Source organism: Talpa europaea (genome assembly GCF_964194135.1).
Source record: "Talpa europaea genome assembly, chromosome: 4".
Classification (NCBI taxonomy): Eukaryota; Metazoa; Chordata; class Mammalia; order Eulipotyphla; family Talpidae; genus Talpa; species Talpa europaea.
Window position 1 is genome coordinate 51,700,229 of NC_140070.1, and position 26,497 is coordinate 51,726,725.

General features: G+C 42.8%; 1 protein-coding gene across 1 annotated transcript; it reads left to right on the top strand.

Moving 5' to 3' along the window:
* On the top strand, window positions 1-25,583 carry TRIM42 (tripartite motif containing 42; the record flags this gene model as incomplete). Its single annotated transcript, XM_084231261.1, has 5 exons — window positions 1-341; window positions 4,810-5,510; window positions 11,175-12,004; window positions 15,270-15,494; window positions 25,497-25,583. The coding sequence occupies 5 exons, from the start codon at window positions 1-3 to the stop codon at window positions 25,581-25,583; spliced, it is 2,184 nt and encodes a 727-aa protein (XP_084087387.1).
* Window positions 25,584-26,497: the final 914 nt, after the last annotated feature.

Genomic DNA, 26,497 nt, shown 5'->3' on the forward strand with positions numbered 1-26,497 from the left:
ATGGAGACTGCTATGTGTGTTTGCTCTCCATGTTGTACATGGCAGAGATGCTGTCCCCGATTATGCTCCTGTCTGTGCTGCAAGTTCGTCTTCACCTCGGAGCGGAACTGCACCTGCTTCCCCTGCCCTTACAAGGATGAGCGGAACTGTCAGTGCTGCCACTGCACCTGCTCTGAGAACCCCAACTGCCACTGGTGCTGCTGCTCCTGGGCCAATGACCCCAACTGTAAGTGCTGCTGCACCACCAGCAGCAACCTCAAGTGCTACTATTATGAGAGCCGCTGCTGCCGCAATGCCACCATCACCTTCCACAAGGGGCGCCTCAAGACCATCCACACCTCGTAAGTGCTGGGGACCCACTGCCAGCCACATTGGCTCAGGAAAACTGGGATCCTCCTATCACAAGGGAGCCCAGTGCCTCACCCCAAGTCCATTTCTCTACCTTCAAAGAGAAGGCCAACTGTTTTGCAGCAATTAAGCATGTCCTCAACAACCACCACCCACCTGCAGACCTGAGTTCCAAATCCAAGCTCCATGGTCTGTGTGAATAAGTGCATGCTCTCCTGAACCTCAACTTTCCCACCTGTACAAAAGAGGATTATAGCTAATACTTCATGCTTACGCTACTTGCTAGGCACTCCATGCACAGTCCCATCAAACCCTTGCCAAATCCCACTTCCCCATGACAAAGCTGAGTCTTTGAGAAGTGAGGTTGTCTAGGATCACTCAGCTAGTAAGGTGAATCAAGATTCAAACCCAGAGTCTATGTTCTTAACTTTCAAATGTTGTATTGCAAAATGGAGAGTATAAGACCTCTGTGATTTGGTGGTGTAAGGATTAATCTATATGCTAGTAACCTGTCATGTGACATAAACATATGAAGTGATTTTTCTCTTTCTCCTCTGATGTCTGGATATTTGCAACATTTTTTGGAAAAGTAGTAAGTTCCACAGGTCACTCTGACCCATATGGCCTATCTTAGAGTTGGCATTGGGGGTCTCAAGCACTCATGTGGGGCATTAACCCTCTATGCTGGGCACTGAGGCCACTCTTTCTTTTAAGTCACGCATGAAGGAGATATGGAGCAGCAGAGGCAGACATGGGATAGGGGTTGGCGTTCAACACCCATCACTGCAGATTGGCAGGATTCAGAGAGGCAGAAAAATGAGAGGCAGGCTTGAAACCTTTCAAGGCTGGAAAAACAACTCTGTGAGCAAGGGTTTGAAGAATTCAGGGGAAGAGTAAAGTCTTAGTTGAACACTTAGTAGATGGTTAATAAATGTTACTTCTCCACCCTTGAACATCTTCAGTGTTTGCATGGAGAACATAGGGGTCCTGAATGCAGATCCAGAAAGAAGTATCCACACTCCTGAATTCTCTTGACAGGCCCCATTTTCTGTGTATCAGCAATGAAGAGTCACTGAGTCCATTTCAACAGGGGAAGAATGACAATGGCACTTGGGGAAGACGGCTTAGATCAGCTGTTCCCAAATCTTGATATGCTGTGAAATCACCTGAAGAGCTTTTAAAAATACTGATATGTGACCCTGATCGCCCATAGATTCTAATTTTTATTGGTTTGGGGGTATGAACCTGTCTCAGAATTGTAAAAGCCCTACTACACACACAGAGAGAAAGAGAGAAAGAGAGAGGGTTGGGGGGGGAGAGGGGGTGGGGGAGAGAGAGAGACTTCTAAAGTGTAGAATGGCCTGGAGGAGACAGGGAGGGAATCCAAAAGACTAGTCCTTTAAACAATGAGAAGTGGTGCAGTGAGAACACAGGTACAAAAAAAAGCAGAACTTAATTTGGGAGAGGGAGGGGGGAGAGGAGCAGAGGCCACATAGCTCAGCAGGAAGACCAGGCACTCAGCCTTGGGAACTGTTTGGGCATGGAACCATGGCCACTGACTGTCTAGGTCCAAGGCTTTTGGAGGATGCTCAGAGATGTTGCTATGTCAGAGGTCAGCTCTGGGTTTAGTGTGGCTTAACTCGCATCTGGCCTCTTTCCTGGCTTCTGAACCACTGCCTCCACTGTTCCTTCTCACAACTTTCCGTTTCAGCATCTTCCTCACCCACCTGCATTCTTGTCTCCTTCACCCCTTTCTGCCTTAATCATTTCCTTTTCTCACTGCCTTTTCACCTTCTCCCCCAGCTCCCTGGATCATTAACATCTGTCCCCCAGGCTTGCTTTCTCTTTCTCTTCCACCACTGTTCCTCCTGATTTCTCATACTGACCCCTCTATAGTACACCCTAATTCTCAGAGTCCCACCTTATCGACCTAGAGAAGTCTTTCTATCAACTACCACCTGAACCTCCAGGTGACCCGTTCATGTCCCAGGGAAGAGACTTAAAAAGCAGAGAGGGAACTAGGGTAAGAACATTGAGACCCACCGACCTGGAGTCAAGCATCCAAATCCCTAAGGGATGTGCTTTCCCAGTGTCTTAGTGTCCCTAAGGGGGTGCTCTGTCACTACTGGGCAGCTCCATACCAGTAAATTTGTACAACATCATTGACTATCTCAGCTGAGATATAGGCCCCTAGATATAGGAGTGGGGGAGGAGACATGGACATATAAAGGCTGCAAGAAGCAGAAGACAACACAGCCATGAGGTCAAGAATGATACCCAGGCATCACTAATATGAACAGAGAAGAGCGAGGAACAGTCAGAGTGTGTATCTCTGTTCATACCTCCATGCACACGGCTAATTTATTTTCATAAACTGCATTTGCCCTGATTGTAGCTTCTTAACATATGCTCTTGAATTTCACAAGGGTGCATTTACTTCATATTTCTTACAATTAAATATATGAAATCAACCTTAGATATTAGACTAATAAAGAACCAACACACACACACACACACACACACACAAAATAAGTATCTGTCATGGACTTAATCACTGCTTTCCTCCACTGTGGACATTAGCTGGCTAGTAGCAGGGGAGAGTAATCACAGTGGTGCCCTTTACTGAGTACTGACTAGGGACTAACAGTTAAGCACTTATTAAAAGTTATCTCACATAGACTTCGTAAAATTCTTTTGAAAAAAGTAGTTTCATGAGCTCTGAGTTACAGATGAGGAGACTGGCGATGAGGATGGCTGAGAAACTCTTGTCAAAGGTGAAATTTTTTAAAGTGGTGAATTCCATCATGTAATTCACTGTCACAGAGCCTATTAATCTAGTGATCAGACACATGCATTCTAGTATCCTGGGAAGGACAGTTTATCCCCTTCTGTGTTCCATCCTACTCACAAAAATAATGTCAATACCCTGCAGGAAAAACTCACCAAGAACACACTGTAGTTGCATGCAATTGGATTTGTCTCAATGCAATAAATAAGAATATACTGAAGCAAATGTCTGTAGTACCAGGAAGGCACAGAGCAGGATCTCTATGATCTGAGCAGATGGGTAAAGGAGAGTCCTGAAGCCTTGGTGGCTTTTATTGAGCTTTTTACAAGGGGGGGGGGGGGCGGGAAGCCAGAAGGGTGGCAGGCCCCCAAGCCCCCAGCAAATTTTCACTCTTTCTGGGCTCTCTGGCATTCTCTCATGGCCTCTGCTTCTCCTTTGCTGCTGTGCTTGTTTGCTCCCCTTCTCCTGCTTCTGTTCTCCTGCTCGTTCTATTGCTCTGCTCTGCTGGCATCCCCGTGATGCCATCTTTATAAGCCCAATCTCAGCCCAGGTGTGCCCACCTATGCATGCCCACACCCTACTCCAGGTCCCCGCCATCAGGCATGCATTTAGGACCACAGGCACCCACCATTAATACTAATGGTGGAAGGGCGAGAAAGCCAGATGATTTTTCACTTACCCTGCAATGTCTCATAAGAAGGCATCAATAAATTACTACAGGATTTATGCTCACGTTAGGTAGGTCATGAGGGTAAACCTCCCATTAGGTATCTTACTGAACCTAGCCCAGAAGTTGGGAAGAACAGAGTGAGTCCAACACTATAATAGGTGAAAAAGCAGCAACCACTCCCAATAACCAGGATAAGGGGTATTTGGCCATTTTGTGTTTGGGACGTTATTGCTGTTGTCTGAATCCAAAGATGGTTAAGTGGCCTTGATTCTGCTTTGCTCTGTCACAGTCCCAGAATACCTCTGTCTGCTGGTGGTGTTCTATGATGTGACTGGAGGCCTAGCCCATGGTATGAGGCCAGTCTTTCTCTTGCTAAAGAATAATAAACAGGGCCTCCCTGGTGGCACAGCAGTTGAGCGCTGGGCTGCAAAGCTGCCCGCAGCCTCTGCAGCGCCAGTTCGACTCCCGGCCACCAGCGAGGGTCCCACGTGGTGCGACAGACCTCTCCTGCTGCACCTGCTGCTCCCCTCAGCAGTGTGTTTTGTCAGTCTGCCTGTTCTGTTCCCTCCTCTGGCTCTGGTAAATTCTCTCACCCTCCCGTGCTTCTGACTGTACCCAGTGCTTGTATAAATGAATGAATGAATGAATGAATGAATGAATGAATGAATGAATGAATCTTTAAAAAAAAAGAAAGAAAGAATAATAAGCAGTTGCAGAGCATTACTATGTTCCAGGCCTTGCAGATGTTATGGTAGATTTTTATCCCCTCAAGAAACTCTATAATGTATACTTATTTTATAATGAGGAACTAGGCAGGGAGAGGTCAATTAGCTTACTGAAGGCCACCCAACCACAAATGGTGGAGGCAGGTTTGGAATTAGCACCCAGGTAGCCTGGCGCTGAGCGCAGACTCCTCACCATCACACCTGACCGACTGTCAGAGACGTTCTTTCAGGGGCTCTCCAGCCTGTCTCTAAACCACGGTGTTGGCTTCCCCTTTCAGTTCCAAGACAGCCCTGCGCATCGGGAGCAGCGAGCCGCACCTGGACGACATCAAGGGCACTATCTCAGCAAACGGCAACCTAGTGCGCCATCTCTCCTGCCCGATGTGCAACCGGCTGCGCCTACACTCCTTCATGCTGCCCTGCCACCACAGCCTGTGCGAGAAGTGCCTGCGCCATCTGCAGAAGCGCGCCGAGGTCACCGAGAACTTCTTCATTCTCATCTGCCCGGTGTGCGACCGCTCACACTGCATGCCCTACAGTCAGAAGATGCACTTGCCAGAGAACTACCTGCGCGGGCGCCTCACCAAGCGTTACATGCAGCAGCACGGCTACCTCAAGTGGCGCTTCGACCGCTCCACGGGGCCGGTCATCTGCCAGGTCTGCCGCCACCAGCGCATCGCCTACAAGCGCTGCATCACCTGCCGCCTCAACCTGTGCAACGACTGCCTGAAGACCTTCCACTCGGACGTGGCCATGCAGGACCATGTCTTCGTGGACACCAGCCCCGAGGACCAAGACGAGAAGATCTGTATCCACCACCCGTCCAGCCGCATCATGGAGTACTGTAGGGGCGACCACGACTTGCTGTGCACCTTCTGCAAAACGGCTTTCCACAATGGCCACGACACAGTCCCCCTCATCGACGCCTGCTCGGAGAGAGCCGCGGCGCTGTTCAGTGCCATAGCCAAGTACAAAGCAGGTCCTGGGACCCCTTGAGCCCCTCCTAATAACGCCCTCTGGGGGACTGATGGGGAGGGTCCTAGGGCTGGTTAGCGAGGCCAGACCTCTACCCAGAGAAGCAACCAGAGCACTGGGAAGCTCTGCGGGGGCCGCAAACCCAGGAGCAACTACCAGCGGTCCCTTAGGCCCCCTGTGCCTTGGTTTCCTCATCTGTAAAATGAGGCAGTAGCTCCTCTTTGGGCGATTATGAGAATTAAATGTGCTTCTCTAGGAAGCACACAAGAACCCACCTCACACATAATAAGTGCATGAAGACTCTCTAGTCTTGGTTATAATCTCAGGATCTTAGCCTCATTGGTCCTTTTGGAAAACGAAGAGTTTGAGCCTATCTTATCCTGAAATTCTTGAGCCTTCCTAAGGCATGTTGTCACTAAAACTGGATTTCTTCAGTATTTTCCCTACTGGCAGAGTCGCCCAGTGGGGATGCGCAGTAACCTCCCCTCCCCAAGCCACCTTCCTGCTCTCAGTATCTCATGTGCACTTGCAGTGTAGGCTAATTTTTTAAGCATTAGCGCTGTACTGGGCATGAGTTTCGGTTTGTTTGCAATCATCCCAGGCCAGGTAGGTTCACCGTTGGTTCAGGCAGCTTAAAAGAGAAACTTGGAGCCCTTGGCATCATCCCCACAGGTTTTTTTAATAGCACACAGGGGGACCAGCCAGCAGGGAGACAGCAACTTGGGCCTCCTCCGAATCTCTACACGCTCTTTCCTCTGGGCTTCCTCTCGTAGCCATTGCTCCGCCTCTTGTAGCCACTCTCCACCGCCACTGTCTCGCTGCAGCCATCTCTGTGTGATGTCACCCTTATTGGCTCAGACTCCAGGCCCAGGTGTGCCCACTTATGCATGCCCACACCCTAATCCAGGTGTCCACCATCAGGCATGCATGCCCCGAGCCCACTTGAAGTACTTGGAAAAGTACCCTCTGCATTCAAGGCCGCAGATTATAGCCACAGAGGCCAGCGGTGTAAAATCCTGACCATCACTTACCTTACAGGTTAATATGGGGTCAGGTTGGGAGCTGTTCTCTTTTCATCCCCTGTAGAGTCTTATCCTGGGTTATCCACTTCCTCTGCTGGTAGGTGCTCAAGCTATAGTTTTTCCGAGTGTATCTTTTTCCCAGGTCGCAGGTGTCTTGGATAGCTCAGCCTGGGTTTCAGGAAGTAGTCTCATCTATAGGGGAGATCAGGTGCTCTGACCCCACTCAGACTATAGCTATTCTGTGTTAGAGCCTCAGACTCAAGCAAGTAAACCTTGTCCTGCCCCCACCTCTGCAGCTCTCTCACAGTGCACCCTTCATCCCAGGTGCCTGCTTACACACCCCCTTATCCAGTGCAGTGACAGGTCTACGAGCCCCAATGTTGGTGTGTGCCTGAACCAGTAGCTATAGGGGGCTCTGCACAGCAGCTGATCCTTCCTCTTGTGCGATGTTCTGCCAAGTTATCAACCTAAAGAAAGCTCACTTGCAGTTTTCCTTCTCCTTTCCAGTGGGTCAATGGCCTTATTGTGGGCTGTGGTCATCAGTTTTTCCTGTAGGGGAGTTGGCTTTCTTTGCCAGCAGAGTCATTGTATGTGGTAGGAAGCCCCACCATCTTCACTCTGCTGCCATCTTGCTGGACTCATTGAATATCTACCTCATTAAAGGTCTTCTTTACCCAGGCCTCTTAGAAGAACTGTGTCTAATCTTCTCAAAAATCTTCTAGTATAAGCATTAAAATTTTCTTCATGGATAATGTAAGACAAGGAGCATGTCAAGAAGTAATTGGCACAAAACAGCCAGTAAATGGCAGCCCCAATCTGACTCAAACCCCCTTGTTAATTCTATTTTTATTTGCAGCCTACTCTGTGCTAAACAGTGACCAGAATCTAAAGATAGAGATATAGGAAAACAACAGCAGCCCCCTACCACCACCACCTGTGTATATTTCTTACAAAGAGGCCTACACTCAAGTGACAAAGTGCACCCACTCAACCCAAGCCCTGCCCTTGGTCAGATATTTCAGTGTTCATTGTAAACATGCTGGCCATGGAAGGAAGGCGGTTCTTCCTGAGCTGCACAGAAAGGTCTCATTGGACATGGAATTGGGTCAAAGACATTCTTGCTAATTCTATCCAAGACATCTCACCAGCAGGAATCAAGGGAATACCTTGATTTCTCTATTGCCCCATACCTAGAAACATTGTCAGGTGATGTTTATTCAGTTTTGTAAAAACTCACAGGGAAGCTTCTATGTAAAGAAACCTTACAGAAGCCAAGTTGTCAAGCAAATGAGCAGTCCTGTTGGTTTCTAGATTTCCTTAAGGTGAAACTCACTGCCTGGGCTTGGTTGGATTCTCTGAGATGTCAGAATGGGGAAGGAGCTGCTGCGCATAGCCTGCTTTGGGACCCGTGCAACCACAGGAAGCCCATGTCTTTAACACAGTAAAAACCCAGGATAGTTTTCTCATAGTCCAAGGCACCTAAATGTCAGCTGATAAAGTCTGACTCAGGGTAAGGGAAGGTCAGTACAAATTCCAGAAATCCAGCTGTTGGGAAGGAGATAAACGCTACCTTCCTGGCATATTCATTTAAATATATCTAAAGGATTTAACTTTTTTGTTAAAGGAATTGTAGCAGCAGGAAGGGCACAGAGCAGAATCTCTATGACCCAAGCAGACGGGTGAAGGAGGAGTCCTGGAGCCTTCAGTGGCTTTTCAGGCTTTTATTGGGATTTTACCAGGTACAAGGCAGGCAGGGGTGCCGGGGGGTTGGGAGGCTAATCACTCTTTCTGGGCTCTCTGGCGTTCTCTCGTGGCCTCTGCTTCTCTGCTGGTTCTCTTCCCGTCTTTCGCTTGTTCTCCTCTTGTGGTTCTGTTCCCCGTGACGCCGCACTTATAAGCCCTGTCTCAGCCCAGGTGTACCCACCTACATATGCCCACATCCCACTCCAGGTGCCCGCCATCAGGCATGCATTCAGGTCCACAGGGATCCATTATCAATCCTAATGGCAGGAGGGCAGAAAAAACTGATACTTATCCTACAGGAATAACAAAAAAAAAAAAATTAACCAGTGTTCAAATTTGCTCTTAAGGACCCAATAACTTTCTTGGGAAGGTGCCATAAATCTGCATTTTCAATAGATCTCCAGATAATTTAAAAGCAGGTAATCTGAGAACACTAGGCCTTGTTTGGGTTGATTGATTTAAATTCATGATGGCATCTCCTGGCTTTGCATCAGAACCCCTTAGGGAGCACTACCAAAAACTGATACCCATGTCCTATCCCCATGCACAGAGCAACAGGGGTCTTTCAAAAGCTCTCCTGTTGTCCTAACACTGTCAAATTTGAGAACTACCAGATTAAGGGGAACTCAGAAGTTTAACTCTGCTGCTCAAAGTATGTTCCAAGATCCAATAGTTCCAGGAATCACCTAGGAGTTAGTCATGTAGAATATCAGGCTGCACTACAGACCAATTGCATGGGAATCTACATTTCAAGACACCACCCCCCACCCCTCAAAGATTCCCTTCAAAGATTAGATTCAAAACCTATCTACAAACTGCCTCACCTGGGTTCCTGAGCCTAACTCAGGTCAATTCATTTAGCAGGCAAAGGGAAGAGAAGGGTTTTGCTTTAATCCCCCAGGTGATTCTGATGCTCACAGAGGGGTAAGCAGCACAACTAGAACAATTCAGAATATAGGCTTTGAAATGAGACAAATAGATTTAGGCAGAGACCCTGTTTTCTCCCACTTACTTGCTGTGTTGCACTGGACAGTCCCTGAAGCTCTCTCAGTTTCTTTATCTAGATGGGAACATTATCTTCCTTATAGGAAGTGATGTGTAATGTATGATAACATGACTATGATTCATAGTATGTATAAGATATGACAATATATGTATATGATTCATAATAAACATTTAATAAATAGTAACTAGTTTTAAGTATATTGCCTGATGGAAAACTTGACTTTGCTTTAACTCAGCTCTTGCAAACAGCCATATTTGTAAGTGGTCAGGTGGTGGCAGTTCTGGTCTCCTATTTCCTTTCTCTTGATAATACCTCTACCCTCTCATCTAAGGAATTTTTATTCTATTTCTCAGGAATTTGTTCTATATAAGCTCAATTAATCCCTAATACAACAAGGAATTTCCTATCCAAATAAATTTGACAGTGAGTAACTACTGAAAAGTCAAAGAAATGAATGCAGAAAGTGGAGTTTCAGCTGCCATAAGTCACATCTGGGCTTATTCTTGAGGAAGCAGGAAGCACATCTGAGCAGCCCACAAGCTGATAGTTTCTCATTCACCCCCATTCTGTATCACCTCCTCTTCTGGACTAGTGTGAAGGGGGTGGTGGGCAGGAGATATGGGAATTTCAGAAAATAGACCAGAGAGTGACACAGCTGACATTCACACCAAAGGGGTTAAAAAACAAAACACAAAGTTTTCCCTTCAACAAGCACCTTTGGAGCCTCTCGACACACACCCAACAAAATGGTCACCAACCATGGTCTCTGGGTCCCTGTTCTCACGGTCTGACAGAACTCCAGGGTTTTCTTACTTAAGTACACATCATTATAGTAGTGGTCACCACCCACAGGGGCCCAGCTTACTGTGGACCCAGGGCAATGTGAACACTCAAGTGATCACCACACTCTTGAATAAATTTTGGTGATGATTAAAGCTCATCATTCCACTGTAGAGCCCACTTCATAGGGAGGAACTTATCTTTAGAATAGGCCACAGAATGTTAACATATCTTCAAATCACTGCCTAATGCCTAAAGTCAAAAAAAGTTCATTTCACAGATAGCGATATGGCATGTGCTCACTCTTTCCCACCACCCTTTGCACTGCAGTGTTGTTAGATTTATGAGTACTTTGAGCATCGGTGCCCTCATATATTTATATCAATATTCCTACTTCTTAAAAGACATGTGACATGGAACAGCTGTCCAGCAAATGTTTGTTTAATGACTGTTTAAAATCCAAATACCACGTGAGAGACTATAGGACAAGTTGGGTTCTCCCTGCAGTGCAACAGCAAACCCTGTTTTGTAAGGAAGTGAGAGAAAGGCAAAAAGAATAGGCCAGCTGAACCAGAGATTTGAAGTCCCCCAGTAGAGAAAAGGGGTAGGTGAAGAGCAGAAACGTGAAGGAAACTGCTAATTTCCCAATGTTGTCTAGGGCTAGGTTTTTAGTGATTGATAAAAGGCAGTGAGTAAGGCAGGTATCATCTAGTTTGTTCTCCTACCTCTACAAAAGTTTAGCCTTTACACAGAAAGCCAGCCACTTTGTAAAATCACTTCTTCTCAAGTCCAACTTACTGATAAGTGACATCTGCCAGAAATCAGTCTATGGTGGCCTTTAACTGCCAACTTCAGGCCCAAGGCCATAGAGAGAAATGTACAAGGGAAGGATGACTGTGATACCTGAGGAAAGTATTGGAGAAGGAGAAAGAGAGTATACTGAGGGAAGCCAAATTCATTTCATAAAGCTTTTCTAGTAGGTTTTGGTCAGTTACAAATACCTCTTCCTTCTTCACTCACTTCCTTGGAGCCCAAGGTAAGCTGTTCTAATTTGCTGCTGGTTTTGACATCTGGGGAGCTGAAAAATTTAACTGATAACTAATCTGGTTTTTTGCAGTCCGATATGAAATTGATAATGACCTAATGGAATTCAACATTCTAAAAAACAGCTTCAAAGCTGACAAAGATGCTAAGCGAAAAGAGATCAGAAATGGCTTTCTCAAGCTGCGTAACATTCTTCAGGAGAAAGAGAAATCCATCATGGAGCAGATAGAGAATCTGGAAGTTTTCAGGCAGAAGGAGATTGAAAAATATGTGCATGTCACAAACATGAAAGTGAATGAAATGGACGGCCTGATTGCCTACTCCAAGGAAGCCCTAAAGGAGACAGGCCAAGTGGCATTCCTGCAGTCTGCCAAGATCCTGGTGGACCAGATAGAGGATGGTATCCAGACCACCTTCAGGCCTGACCCTCATCTCAGGCTGCACTCCTCGCACTGCATGCCTTTGGACTTTACTGAGCTTTCCAGTGCCATCCATGAGCTCTTCCCCACAGGACCCACAGGACCCAAGAAGGTAGAAAGCTCCTCAACAGAAAATCTGCCCGCCCCCTACCCCATGCACCCAGAAATGATGATTGCCAGGAAGGTCACCTTCAGCACCCACAGCTTCGACAACCAACAGCTGTACCAGCGGAGCGCCTCTTTGTTGTCCTTCACCACCACCGGGGAGAAGGCCAAGGGTACCGAGGTCTGTGCACGAGCCCAGTCAGCCATGCCTGCCAAGCCCACAGAGGGCCTCTACACCTACTGGAGTGCAACCACAGAAAACCAGCCTGTGCAGAACACCAGCAGCTTCCACAACTGGTACTCATTCAATGATGGCTCTGTGAAAACCCCGGGCCCAATAGTTATCTACCAGACTCTGGTGTATCCTCGAGCTGCCAAGGTGAGAAAGGCTCTGGGCCCTGTGGGGAATTTGGGAGAGTGCAGGGCATGGCGTAGAGCAGGGACTGTTACACTTAACTCTTTGAGCTCTAAGTCTGCTCACAAAAACCTTCTCCTCTGGACCCTTTTTGGTCTGCCTACTCAAAAGTGTGATTTTTCTGAAATCTTAAGTAACCTGAGATTGGTTTAAACCCAATATATTAACACATAATCAGAAATGTATCTGAAAGCCCCAACTTCAAAGGCAGCTTCTTTATTGAAAAAGAAACCAAAGTAATTTGAAGACACCACTTGGAGAGTGTACTATTTCCCAAAGGAAAGCCTGTGATAGAGAGAACATGGAAATTGAAGTTAGAAATGTAGACTCCATTATCTACCAGCTACAATTACTTTAAATCACCATCTCTCCTAAAGAAAGGACCCTCCATAATTTGGAAAGATTGGAAGGATAATCCTCAATGGAATACCAATTCTTATCTCCCAGGATTCAGCTTGCAGGAGGGGGAGCTCATGGGAGAGCTCTTGCAGACCTCAGCAGTGGCCATCACCTGGCTCCAGAGGACAGAACTCCTCAGTCTCTTGGTCTAACATGGGAAAATGACCTTTCCCTTAGCATTCCCTTCAAATGCAGCTGAATCTAAATTGAACTCTTTATGAATTACTAAAGTTCAGCAAGAAAAAAGATTAACATGCAAGTAGATATTCTATTAGAGCGTATTTTGCCTCTTCTTGAGGTGACATCTCTCAGACCAGCCCATGACCTGTTTTCAGGTGGTAGCACCCATCTTTTGCACCCATAGTCTGAGAACACCTCCAAAGGTTTTTAGTATCCTTGAAGGATAAGCCAGTGGTTCCCAAACATAAACATGCATGTGGAGTTCTAGTTAAAAGGCAGATTCTATTTTAGTGGGTCTGTGGCCTGAGAATCTCCTTTTCTAATTTCTGGATGTTGCCACTGACGGTGGTTTGCAGGTCACACTTTAGTACCAAGGGTCCCAAACAAAATGAAACCAGTCACTGACTAAGCTTTACTTTTCCACTTTCTTGACATATCATAATTTATGTTGTGGAGTCTGTAATTGATACGAAGAATCACCTTTTGTTGCAAAATGAAACACCCCCTCCCGTGGTCTGTCAGACACAGCCCTTCACATAAGTGACACTCACAAGTGAGCAACTGATCCTGTTTTTTCACATGACATTAGATCAGCACGGTCTACAATCTATGTGACACAAGCTCTGGGGTGGCATTCAGTCTCACCTCCACATCACTCAGGAGGTTGAAAGATCTTGCTCTGTAAGGGAAGGACTAGTGATGCCTCCTCTCATCTGAGCTTGGAGAACAGTCTCCCTGGTCACCTGTTTGCTGTCCCTGGAAGAGCTCAAGAGAAGGGCCTCCCTAGAAAAATCACCGAAACCTACTGACAGTGGTTTTTGATGTAAAAATACTATTGATCTTTATTTTAGATCTTGGAATGGAAATAACACAGGCATCATAGAGCTCACTCATGCAGAAGATGGAATCTGTGTTGACATCTCTCTCAAATGATGGTTGATTACTGGTTCCCAATAGGCTTTTGGCATAGAAAATATTCTTGGGCCTCCCTGGTGGTGCAGGCGGTTGAGCGCAGCTCTGTGAAGCTGTCCGCAGCCTCTGCAGTGCCAGTTCTATCCCCGCTGGCCTCCGAGCAACCCATATGGCAAGCAGACCTCACCTCTCTCACCCACTGTTCCCCTCAACAGCGTATTTTGTCATTCTGCTTGTTCTGTTCCCCACTCTGCCTCTGGTGAGTCCTCTCACCCTCCCACGCATCTGGCCTGTACCCCGGCTCTTGTATAAATAAAGTAAATTTTTTTTAAAAAAAGGAAAATATTCTTAAAGTCAGTCTTAATAACTTATCCATATATATCTTAAAAATCCTAAGAGTTTTTAATAAAAACTCAATTTTATTTCTAGAAATCCCTCCCAAAGAAATGATAAAAAATTAGAATGTAGATTCATACCCCAAAGTGCTCATTGCACCATTATTTATTAAAGTATTAAATTAGAAACAACTTAAATGTTCAACTACAGAAGGATTAAATCATTTATGGGCAGATATTAAAATGACGCTTTACTAAATTTTTAATGATATAGAGAAATATATAAAATATAGCAAATGAAAGAAAGCAGGAATCAAAGCAATATGATCCAAATTATATGTATTTGTGTGTTTGTATGTATTCCAAAACTGAAAAGAATTAATAATGAATTATTAACTGAATTGTGGGATTATGAATGATGTTTATTTTCTTTCCTTATACTTTTCTATACTTTCCAAGTACTTTACAATGAACTTCTTTATTTTAATAATCAGAAAAAATAAGTTGTTATTAATGTAATATAAATTTATAAAACATTTTAAAAGTATAAATATATAAAAATCACAAATCAATTATACTAATTCATAAAAATATTTAGATGTTATAAGAGCAATTATAAATTAATATTATAAACTAAAATGTTGAAATTTATTAAAATTTAAATAAAGCAAGTTAACATCTATAAAAATACAAGTATAAAATATTTATATGCCAAGAACAATCAGCTTATTGCAACTTGTTAATATTTCTTTTGCCAAGTTGATATTTCATGTCTTGAATGTGAATATATGTTCTCCGTTACTTGGATAAATTCTTTCACCTCTCTGGGGCTCTATTTCTTTGTGTATGTACTAAAAGTTCAATGTGGTCTGTACACATGTTGATGCTCAATGGTGCATCTGAAACCTATATAATGTTATGATGCAATGTTACTTCAATAAATTTTTTTAAAAAGTAAAAGGTAAATAAAATAAGGGATTGAAATTGCTAAATGTAAGCTTTCTGAGCCTCAACTGTAAAATAGGATAAAATCTCCTTTCCAAGGGGTTATGAGGACTAAATAAGTTAGACAATGCCTAACATAGAAACTGGTACATAATAGGTGTTCAATAAATAGTAGAGACTTTGATTAGTGCTATCAGGTAGGCAATGATCACCTCCATGTTGACGGACAGTAAAAACCCAGGGAGCAGACTTGGGCTCTTGTAATGCATCACAAACATCTCTTCAGGCCCCATGAAAAGGTCTTTCAAGACTATTGCACAAGTCTAATTCAAAGTCATCAGCAGCTAAAGGGCATGAAGTCAGCTTCAACCTACAGATCATCAAAGATGTAAAACTTTATAGGAAAGAAGTCTGATTGGGAAAGAAGGTACCCAGCTATGTGTCTATTTCTTCCATAGGTTTACTGGACATGCCCAACAGAAGATGTGGATTCTTTTGAGATGGAATTCTATGAACTCGTTACTTCTCCATCTAACAATGTGCGGACAGAGCTCTGTGGACAAATTCGGGATATAATGCAGCAGAATCTGGAGCTACACAACCTGACCCCCAACACTGAATACCTATTTAAAGTTAGAGCCATCAATGACAACGGTCCTGGGCAATGGAGTGACATCTGCAAGGTACTGTGCAGATTATTTTTCAGAACAATCTTCTTTATACACTCAGGAAGCAGCTCTGTTGGATGATCCTAAGATCACAGAACCCACTGTGTGACTGCCTCCTCTAACCACAGAAAACTTGTTAACTGGAGTCAAAGAGAAGGCTGCTGGGCTCAGCAAACTGCAAATAAGGCTTGAGAATTGTTACTTTAGTTTGATTCAAAAAAAAAATGTTTGTGCCAGGCATTATGTTAGGATGTAGCGATTCAGAAGAAAATAAGACATGATTTATGCCTTCAAGAATGTCCGGGTTCATCAAATAATAATTATGGTGAGAGGAGGCCAAAAAAGAGTCACATGTCTGCCCCCTTGGTGAAGCTAAGCGAGGATAGGGTGCCAGATTTAACAAACACAAAGACAGAATGCAGACAAGTGATTTTTAAGTAAGTTTACCCCTTGCAGTATTCAGATGTACTTATACTAAAAAAAAATTGTTAGTTGTTGCTTATCAAGGAATGACCATTGAGTAGGTGAGGATGGACTCCAAAAAAAGAAGACACAAAATTATTTTTATCTTTTTTGTGATGCAAGACTGATTTTTCTTTATATCCCACATGTGTGAGTATAATTTTAGTAAGAGTCAAAGAAGAAAGGGGCAAAAGATAGCAAGAATGCTTAGAGCTCTCTTACTCTACACCCATGATGGTGTTCTATGGAATCAGAATAGATCATGTCTTAATCAGGGATTCTTTTTTTTTTTAAATAATAAATTTTATTTTTATATTCCCCCATAAAATTGCAAACGCCCCATTCTGACCCCAATCCTTCCCCTCCCGCCCCCCCACCCCCCATCAGGGATTCTTTAGAAGTAAAAAACAAGCCTGTTCATCTTAACTTTTGAAAAGGAAACTTTATGATTAAAAGAGAACAAATTCATGGGACCACTCCAGCCTACACATCTCTCTTACTCTATCTCTCTCTCTCCGCAGCATTTTCAACTAGTCCTTAATTTCTCCTCTGCTACATTCTGCTTGCATGTGGTGAGGTCTGTCATGGCCAAAGCTCTGTGGGGCCATCCTAATCTGACCCACCATGCTCCCTTTGTCCCTGATGAAATGTTTGCAGAAGACACCCTGATTGGTTATCTAGTGATAAAGGGAAGCAAGAGGTGGGTGGGGCACAATTCTGAGACTGATGTTGGTCAGTATGACTATAGTGAGTCTCCTGGGGTGGGGACTCCTACCTCATTCTGAGGGCCAGTTTCAGTCTCAAGCTCTGCTGTGGAGCCTGGCCGCCATGCGCACTCCTGCCCGTTCCCACAGAGGTCAGACACCTTGCCCTGGGAAGTAAGTGGAATGAAGAGAGTGGACCTGGCTGCTCCTCCTGCCAACCTCAGCCAGTTGTCTGTCAGTCAGTTGTCCCTGATCCCTTCCTGCTAACACCCTTCTCTCCACAGCATGGAACTAACTCCCCACAGCTGCTACCCCATTCTTCAGTGTGTCATTTTGACTATGGATTTTTCCTGCACTCTAATTTCGCCCTCCTCCTCATTTTTCAGGGATTCCTCAAAACTGTCTTGCCCATGGAGGACCCTAGGTGCTGTCACTAATTTTTATATATATATATCTTCTATCCTTTTTTAAATGTGAGGAACAGGGATGGGGTGGAGAGACTAAAGTATGTGACCTTTCTCAGGCAGTGGTTTTATCATCCCTCTTCAACTCTGAACTCCTTGAGAACAAAATGCTTGTGTTATTCATCTTTGTTTCTCCCGCAGTGCTTACTACAGCACTGTGTATGTAGCAGGTCTTAATGATTATTGAATGAATACATGAGTGAAAATGTGACCAAACAAATGAACATATGAATGAATGTCTAAATTAAAGAATGAGAAAATAAATTGATAAATAAAATTAATAATTATAAAGTACCATGAGATGCCTAAAAGCTGTTAAGTGTTTTATACAATCAGTCAGGAATAACATTCCCCCTGAAATTGTGTTTATGCGATTAATTTGCATTCCAATATGAGGAGCAAACCCATTCTAGTTTCTTTGCTTTTTAACACCATTTCTAAATGAGCAGAGCACTAATTAATGAGGTTTTCTGGAAGCTTCATTTTTATCTGACTTGCAGAGCTGCAATATAGATTTTTCCTTCAGAAGTAATTCTTCCTCTCTCTTTGTGATTATATTAGCATTCCAGGGGAAACACTGGTTTCCTTAGCATTTGTCATGATTTGCATAAGTAAAGGCTTCAATGGTGAATGAAAATAAGATGGTGTGTTTGAATGACATTTATAAAGCTTCATAAAAGTAATGACTTCAGCTCCTTCTTATAAAATCGAAATATTTTTTCTTTGGCATCAGTTCTATGCAGGTATTCCTGAAAGATTTCATTTAAAATGTTGTAATGAGGCAGCAGAATCATTTCTTATCCAAAATGCAATATTTCATCATATGTACCTTTGTAAAGAAAGTGAAATAACAGCTTTTATATTTGATTTTCATATTCTGTAGCTTGTTGACTTTTTAAGGGATTTTATTTGCAGTATAATACATGAAGCATGAAAATTAACTTTAAGACTTGCTAAGGCCCCATTTATTGAAGGTCGACTATGTCAGACACCCAGACGCTGCATATCATCACCACTGACCTGCCCAGCCTCTCAGATGGTGGGAAGTTACTGCCTCCAATATACCGATGAGACTATCGAGGATCAGAGAATATGTCTGGCCTCATATCAGTCGAAGGAGGAGTTGAATGGGAACTAGTTCTTCTCCAATGTGGGAACTCTCTATTTCCTGTACCATGATCAGATGCAGCGAGGTCTGGGCAGTGGGCTCAGCCTTGGAGAGCTGGCCCCTCATGCTTGACAGAATGTTGTCCTAGTAAACAGCAATGAGAGCAGGACTTCTTTTATTTATTTCTTTATTTTTGAGAGTTAAGATTATGCATTGGAAAGAGCACTGGACTTGGGCTTGTGGACCTGGATCCACATTCCAACACACTCCATGAAATAGACACTGTGTTGGCCTTACTCACCCCTCTTGACCCATGGTCCTCAGCGAAGAGCCTTTAACATCTGAGAATTTGATATTTTTGAAAGAATGGAGTATCCTTTGGCTTCAGTTTCTCCTCCTTTTCTTCTCCTAGTCTTCAATGTACCTGTTGACCAACAACGCCATTTCTGAAAATAATATCCTTACCTTCACTGTCTATCTCTGACTTCAAAACTCAGCTATCTGCCCATGACAAGTCCAGCTTTTTATCTGTGCATTGGTTTCTTATTGTATTTGTAACAAATTAGTGACCCAAACAACATAGACTTATTTATTGTCATATAACTTTGGAAATAGAAAATCTGAAATGAATCTCACTGGGTAAAAGCCAAGAGTCAGCAAGACTGTGTTCCTTCTGGAAGCTCTAGGGGAAATTCATTCCCTTGCCTTTTCGAGCCTCTGCATGCATTCCTTGGCTTATGGCCCCTTCCTCTATTTTCAAAGCCAGCATTATTAGATTAAGTCATCCTCACACTGTTATCTCTCTGATTCTCTTCTGGCTCCCTCTTCTACTTTGAAGAACTATTATGATTATATCAAAGTTACCTGGTGATTTAGGATACTCTGCCCAGTTTAAAGCCAGTTCACTAGCAACTTTAATCCCCCTTTGCCATGTAGCATAACATAAGCACAGCTTCCGGGCTTAGGATTTGGAATGGCTCTGGGGAAAAGAAGGAGCATTACTCTTATTCTGCCTACTATAATCTATAAAATGGTTGCCCCAGATTATATCATATTCATTCATTTTTTAAAAAGATTTATTTATTTATGCATATAAGAACTGAGGTGTAGGCCAGAATTGTGGGGAGGGGATGAGAGGATTCACCAGAAACAGAGCAGGGAGCAGAACAGGCAGACTGACTAAAATACACTGCTGAGGGGAAGAGTGGGTGAGACAGGAGAGGTCTGCTCTGCCATGTGGGTTAGTTCCCTGGCCAGGGATCAAACTAGTGCTGCAGTGGCTGTGGATTGCTTCATAGTGTTGAAACTTAACCCCCTTGCACCACCAGGGAGCCCCTATATCATATTTAGAGGGAAATTTCAGACTCAATATTACTTATTGAGTAAGTAATACTCAAAGGTACTGTTCTGGATCTTCCCTATCACTACTAAGTAAAAGTGCTTACCCCCATCTCCACCTATCCTCTGAAATTCCTTCTCAGTGTGTGCTGGGTTCCACTCTCTGTGATTCACAGGTATTTAATCCACCTTGGTACTCTGAGTCTCACCATGCTGACCAATGTCTATTCCATCTGGAACTCCAGACACAGAGTAGGGTTGCCTGGACTTTCTGGGCATCTTACAAATTGTTTTTTCTTAAATCCCCCTTCTCTCTTGTACTGAAAACTCTGCCTAGGCTGACATGCACCTTCAGAGGTTGGTGATGGATGTCAATTTGGGTTACCATCACTATTCACACTCAGCATAACTACCCCAAACCTACCTCATACAGGTGTTTCCCATATCCAAAAGCAGAGTATTCTTATTTGGTATGATTGGTAATCTTTGGGTATCTGGGGATGCCATTTCCATTAATTTATCTGAAAAAGGTTTTGACCATTCTCAGACCCTGAAACTAACCTACCAAATTACACTAAATAGGAATGTTCTGCTTTAGGATAATGGGGGTAACCTGTGGCTTCATGCCCTGAAATGAAATCAAAATGGTTTACATTTTCTATCTACTTAGGATTTATTCTTTTCCAAGGGACTCCATGATCCTTCATGCAAATAGAACTTATTGACACCTCCTGCTTACTTGCCTGGAAGGCAGGCTTGAACCCTGGAGTGAGTATAATTTAGGTTCAAGCTGAACCTATTATTGTTAACCTCATATATAGAGTTAAATTAATCATACCCCTCAATTCATACCCCATTATCATCATTGATCTACAGGAGGTCTTTTTCTTGTGTATATATTTCCTTGGTGATCATTCTTCCCTAGACTTCCATTCTATTATGTTTTATGTGTATCTTGTTACTTCTGTGTGTCTTGCATAATGTGTATTGTTTGAGATTGTTCTTAACTTACACAATACTGTGTTACATATCTTACTTTACGCCTTACCTTTTTTCCCTTTTATGGCACCTTTAGAAAACTAATGGTGTCCCAAATTACTGTATTTTTATGATCAATCCAAGTTGTCATGCATATTAGGTCACTTACTCTTAGTGTTGCCTCATCCTTCATAATATGCATTTGTCCACATTTTAGCATCTACTCAGCTGCTACCCAGGTGAACTCCAATAATGCTGCAGTGTACAGCCTCCTGACACCTCATGGGCAGGATGGTGATGGGAAAACTTGTCTAGGATTCTTAATTAATTTTCTAGGGCTTCTACAACAAAATACCACCAACTGGTGTTGCGGGGGAAAGAGGGGAGTCAGCTTAAACAATAGAATTTTATTTTTTCACAGTCCTAGAAGCTCAAAGTCCAAGATCAGGGTGTTGGCTGATCTAATTTCTTCAGAGACCTCTCTCCTTCACTTACAGATGACTACTATCTCCTGGGGTCCTCAGACAGCCTTTTCTCTGTATGCACGCACCTCTGGTATGTCTGCATGTCCAAATTTCCTCTTCTTATTTGGATATTAGTCAGATTGCTTTAGGGCCCACCCTCAAGATCTCATTTTAATGTAATCACCTCTTCAAAAGCCTTATCTCCAAATACAGTCACACTATATTTGGTACTGGGGGTAGGACTTAAACATATGAATTCTGGGAGAAAACAATTCAGCCTTTAACAGATACATACCATGAATGAAATTGCTGTATCTTGGTGTCTGTGCATATTTGATGTGAGCACATGCACACTTGCCTAGGAATGAATGACAGTTCTTGTAATTTAAGCTCCACCTACATTTGACACAATCCAGCTTTCTGAAATTTTGCTAGCCCACTAGGTATAAAGTGCAATCTCTTTACTGTTTTTAATTTCATTTCAGATGCTTGTTATTTTTCAGGATTTCCTCTTCTGTAAATAGCCTAATAATGTCTTTTGCCCATTTTTTCTGTTGCATTTTTCCTTTTCAAAGTGATTTGCAGGATGTCTTTATATAGTCTAGATAATGATTTTAGACACTGCTAATATCTTCTCCATTCCAATGTTTATATATTAACTTTGTTGATAGAGTACTTCATGAAACTAAAGAAATCTTCAATTTGATTTGATCAAAGTCAAAGTCATCCATTATTTTTTCCTTATGATTTGACCTTTTGAAGCTGTGTTTAAGAAGTCCTTCTGAAGGCTTAGTGCACAAAAATAATCTTCCACATATTCCTTTATTAACGTTATAGCTTCTGCTTTCAAAGTTGACTATTACTCCATCTAGAGCTTGCTGTTGTCTGTAGTTCTGGAGAGTGATGGACTTTTTCTGCCATGAAGCAAACCACTTCTCCCAATCACATTTTACCAAACCATTTTTTCTCCACTAGCATACAACAAAGGTGACTTTGCTCTTGCATTAAGTTGTCATATATGTAAGGGTGCATCTCTGAACTCTCTATTGTATTCCACTAGCTTATTTGTTTATTCATATGTCAATACCACACTGGTTTTACTTTTTTATTGTAGAACTCAGCTTTGTGCTATATCTTGACTAACTGCCAACAAGGTAAGTTTTTCCATTACCCTTCTTTCCTTTTTAAGGTTGTTTAACTAATCTTAGAAATGTGTTTTGTTTTCTATGGGTTTTGGGGGGTATTTTTTGCATAGAAGAATTGAGGTATAAGCCAGAAGTGCAGGGAGGTGAGAAGATTCACCAGAGACAGAGTGGGGAGCAGAACAGGCAGATTGACTGAAATACACTGCTGAGGGGAGCAGCAGACGAGTCAGGAAAGGTCTGCTGTGCCATGTGGGTAGCTCCCTGGCTAGGGGTAAAACTCAGTTTCTTCAGGCCTAGCACTGTACTTAATCCCTAGGCTACTAGGGAGATCCCAGAAATGTATTCCTTCATATAAATTTTAGAGTAAATAAATTGAACTCCTAAAAATAAATCTAGATCGAATTTCACTAGGAAGGCATTGAGTCTCTAAATCAATTTGGAGACATTTGAGACTTTTGTAATATGTCTGAACATTTATTCATATTATCTTCTATGTGCTTTACAAGAGCTTTTACCTTCTTCCCATAAAGTTACTATATGTTCCTGGTACCTGTTAACAAGGAATTTACAGACTTTGTTGATATTCTGAGTGTTATTTTCTATTTGATTATATTTTCTAGTGTTACTGGTTTAGAACAAGAACTACCAGTGTTTGTCAGTTAATCTTGATTTCAACAATCTTGATCAGCTATTTTATTATTCTGAGAATCTGTTATTCCAAATTATGCTCTATAATTAATAATCATTTATGTCTTTCCTTACAGTGCTCAAAATTGTTTTTTGTTTTTCTTTCCATGAGCCCTACAGAAAATGGTTGCCACAATACTTGATATCCTTGTATTATTCCTGATATTAACATTTCGCCACTGAGCTATGATGATTTTGATTTCATTTTTGTAGTGTGTAATATTTATTACATTAAGGAAATTTCCTTGTACTTCTAAATTTCTGAGAGTTTATGCAACCTCGTAATTTTTTTGAGATAGTATGATTTTTCTTTTCCTTTAGGCATTAATGAAGTGAATTATATTGATTTTTTGATGCTAAACTTGGATTCATGGAACAAACTTTATGAGATCATGATGTATTTTTTTAATACACTTAATTTTTAGTTAACCTGTATTTTATTTTGTTTTCTTGTAGCTATGGCCATAAGTGAATGAGACCTATAATGTTTAGGCTGTTTTTATCTTGTTCTGACATCATTATTTTACTAGCCTTATAAAATGAACTGGGAAGTTTTTATCCTTATCCTATTTTCTAGAACAACTCTTTCACAAAAGTTGTAGAGTTCATTTGGAAAACCATCTGAACCTAGGGCATTTTGAGCAGAAATGGGATGTCAACTATCATTATAATTTCTTTGCTATCTCTATTTCTGTACTCTGTTTTTTCTGACCTGTTAGCAGGCAGACTTAGGGGCATCCCAGGACCCCTAAATTTGTGTGGTCCAAACAGCATATGCCATCCACCACATAAAAACAAAGCACATTAATACCTAAAATCATCAATAGAAAAAAGTAGAATTGATGTGCAATAGAGAGATAAGAAGCAAAAGGATATAGTTTCCCAATGAAACACCCAAAGTTACCCATCCCCTCGTGATAAATGCCCAGCCAAACAGGATTGGCACTGTGGCCTGAAATCTTGCCACAAGTCTAAGGCACCTGCTGGCGGGAAACCATGTGAAAGAGGCAGAAAGGGCCAGGCAAGTCTAGAAGGAAAGGAGCAAATTAAAGGACAAGTCAAGATAAAGGCAAGGCTGCTATTATAAGCCTCCCTCTGGTCTCTCATTCATGTCTCTTCCAACTGTCTCCTTCCATGTACCCCAGGTCACTGGAGCAAGTCCAAGATCAAGAAGCAAATACTGCTGCTTCTTCTCATGTCTCTGCTCTACATGACTCCTCCAAGTCTTCTCTCTAAATCCTCTCTCCTTAGTCCTTCTTAGCTTCCTCTCACTGATCATCTCCATCCTTCATTAGGTGGGGCAGAGAACATGAAACTTTCCCTTTTTAGATTACACTGTTACAATTCCCTTGTTGACAGACACACCTTACTCCCTGCACACCTTACATGTCACACACAATCTTTGTCTTTGGAGATCCTAGAAAACATTCAGGCAATGATCATATCCTCATTTATTCTGAGTCAAATGCCAGTCCCTCACAACACTTTTATCCCTTCCTCATGGGCCCCTAGTAGCTCTGTGTGTATTTCTTACACTACTAAAATTATTTTTATCCAGTGTTATTGCTAGGTGTTATCTCCATTTTATCCAGCAATAGGTAACTAATGCCATGTCTATAAAATGAGCTTTACTTTGTATGAAGCCCATTTCTCTAAAATTGAAAGGAAATTTTATATAAATAGAGAGCATAATGGTAATAAGTGTTGATTTTTTTTGCCCTTCCCCTTTGAATATACACATTAAAAGTTTAACCCTTTGTATATAGAGACTTTGTGCCTTATGCAAACTTTGCTCTTCATATTCCAAGCTACACACTTCCCCATCACCCTCCTGGATCTTGATTCAACTAGACAGAGTCCATTGGGCCATCTCTTAGCCCTGGACCCCAACCTCACCCCTGAAATCCCTCTTCACTAAATGTGAATTGGGAAGGAATGGGAATACTGTTAGACCAGAAAGATGGAGAAATCTACCAATTTCAAAATAAGGTATGGAGACCCACGTTGAAGCTGAGCTGGTGAGACTTCCAGGATGGCCCTGCTACCCAATGAAATCTGCCTTTTCTAGAAAGTACTGACCATTCACTATGAACAAAGATAGTATGAAGCATCAAAGGAAGTGATTGGCAGATTCACAGAGGATATGGTTTTACTCACCTGTCATCTACTTTCCTAACAAACTTCTTCTTAGTACAACCAATGCTGGGACTACAAAAATGAAAGACCTTCATTCCCCAACACCCCAATCAAGATGCTCACAGTTGGGTAAGAAAGTCAAACATATTCACTGAAATTTACAAATAATAAAATCTGTGACAGAAGCAATTTCCAGGGGCTGAGGGAGGGAAGACCCAGGGCACAACTCCATGGTGAAGCCCATCTGGCGTCATAGCTCCAACATAGTCGTCAGCACCTGGTCACATGAGCTGTCTTAAAGGGGTTGTGAAATCTCAATCCCATCACATGAGACTTTAGGAAAGCTACCTGGTCCTTCTGAGCCTCAGTTTCTTCATCTGTAAAATGGGATGGATGGCACCTGCCTCAGGTGGTGGTTGCCAGGAGGAGATGATGAGATAACGTGTACAGTGTCTGGCATGCACCAGGGCCAGGCTCCTGGGAGCTGCTGCTTCTGCTGCTTGTGCCATGGCTCTCTGCTTCTGATTGCAGGTGGTGACACCGGATGGGCGTGGGAAGGCCCGAGCCAAGTGGGGCCTGCTGAAGAATATCCAGACTGCCCTCCAGAGGCGCTTCTGAGCCTCCCTGTAGAGCAGGCAGCAACCTCAGAGATGCACCTCAGAATAGACACATATGTACATACATCATGTATATGTATTTTTTTCACCATATTCTTCAATGAGTTTTGTAGCTGACGCTCACAGGACCTCTGAGCTATTCCAGCAGAAATCCTTTAACAACAAATAAAAGGAAATGCCTGATGTCATTATTTCTGTTTGCTCATTATTATGAAAGTAAGATGCAAAACAGTCAGAAGTCCCCATGTTTCCATTAGCTCATATCTAACTCTAGGCTCAGAAATCTGTAGTGGGAGTCATGCCTGGGCAGTAGCAGAGGCACTCTTTGCAGTCATGTCCCAAGGTATGCAATCTCTCTCTCATCTAACTAGATGTCAGTGCGCAAATCACTAATTGGTAGGACACTTACTGTCTCTCCATGCAGTATTCTTCAATATTAAGCAGCCAACATTGTTAAATACTCTTCCAAATAATTGATCCTGAACTTGCCTTCTCATAACTTCAACCCCATGATCTGCCACTAGGTCACAGTGAATGAGAGCAGCATCTCTTCCCTTCACTCCTTCTGGTCCCCACGTCATCAAAGGAAGAGTCACATGCTAAGCCAGAGTCTCCCTATGGTTCTGTGAAGCAAGTCAGGAAAAAACAACAAAGAGGTGCATCAGCTCCAGCTCCACCCTCAATGACTTTGGCCTGGCCCTTCAAACAATATAAAGGCCCCAGGGTTTCTTACTTGACAAGGACCCATCTGCCTAGGATGAGCCTCACTTGAGTTACACACCATTTCATCTAGAAAACGCCACCAGTGTTTAAAAACCAAACTCTACCACTCTTCCAGGAAGTCTTTGCTAATTCTCCAAATAAGGATGACACCTCCCTCTTCCCTTTCATTCCCAGCAAACAGAGCCCTCCACC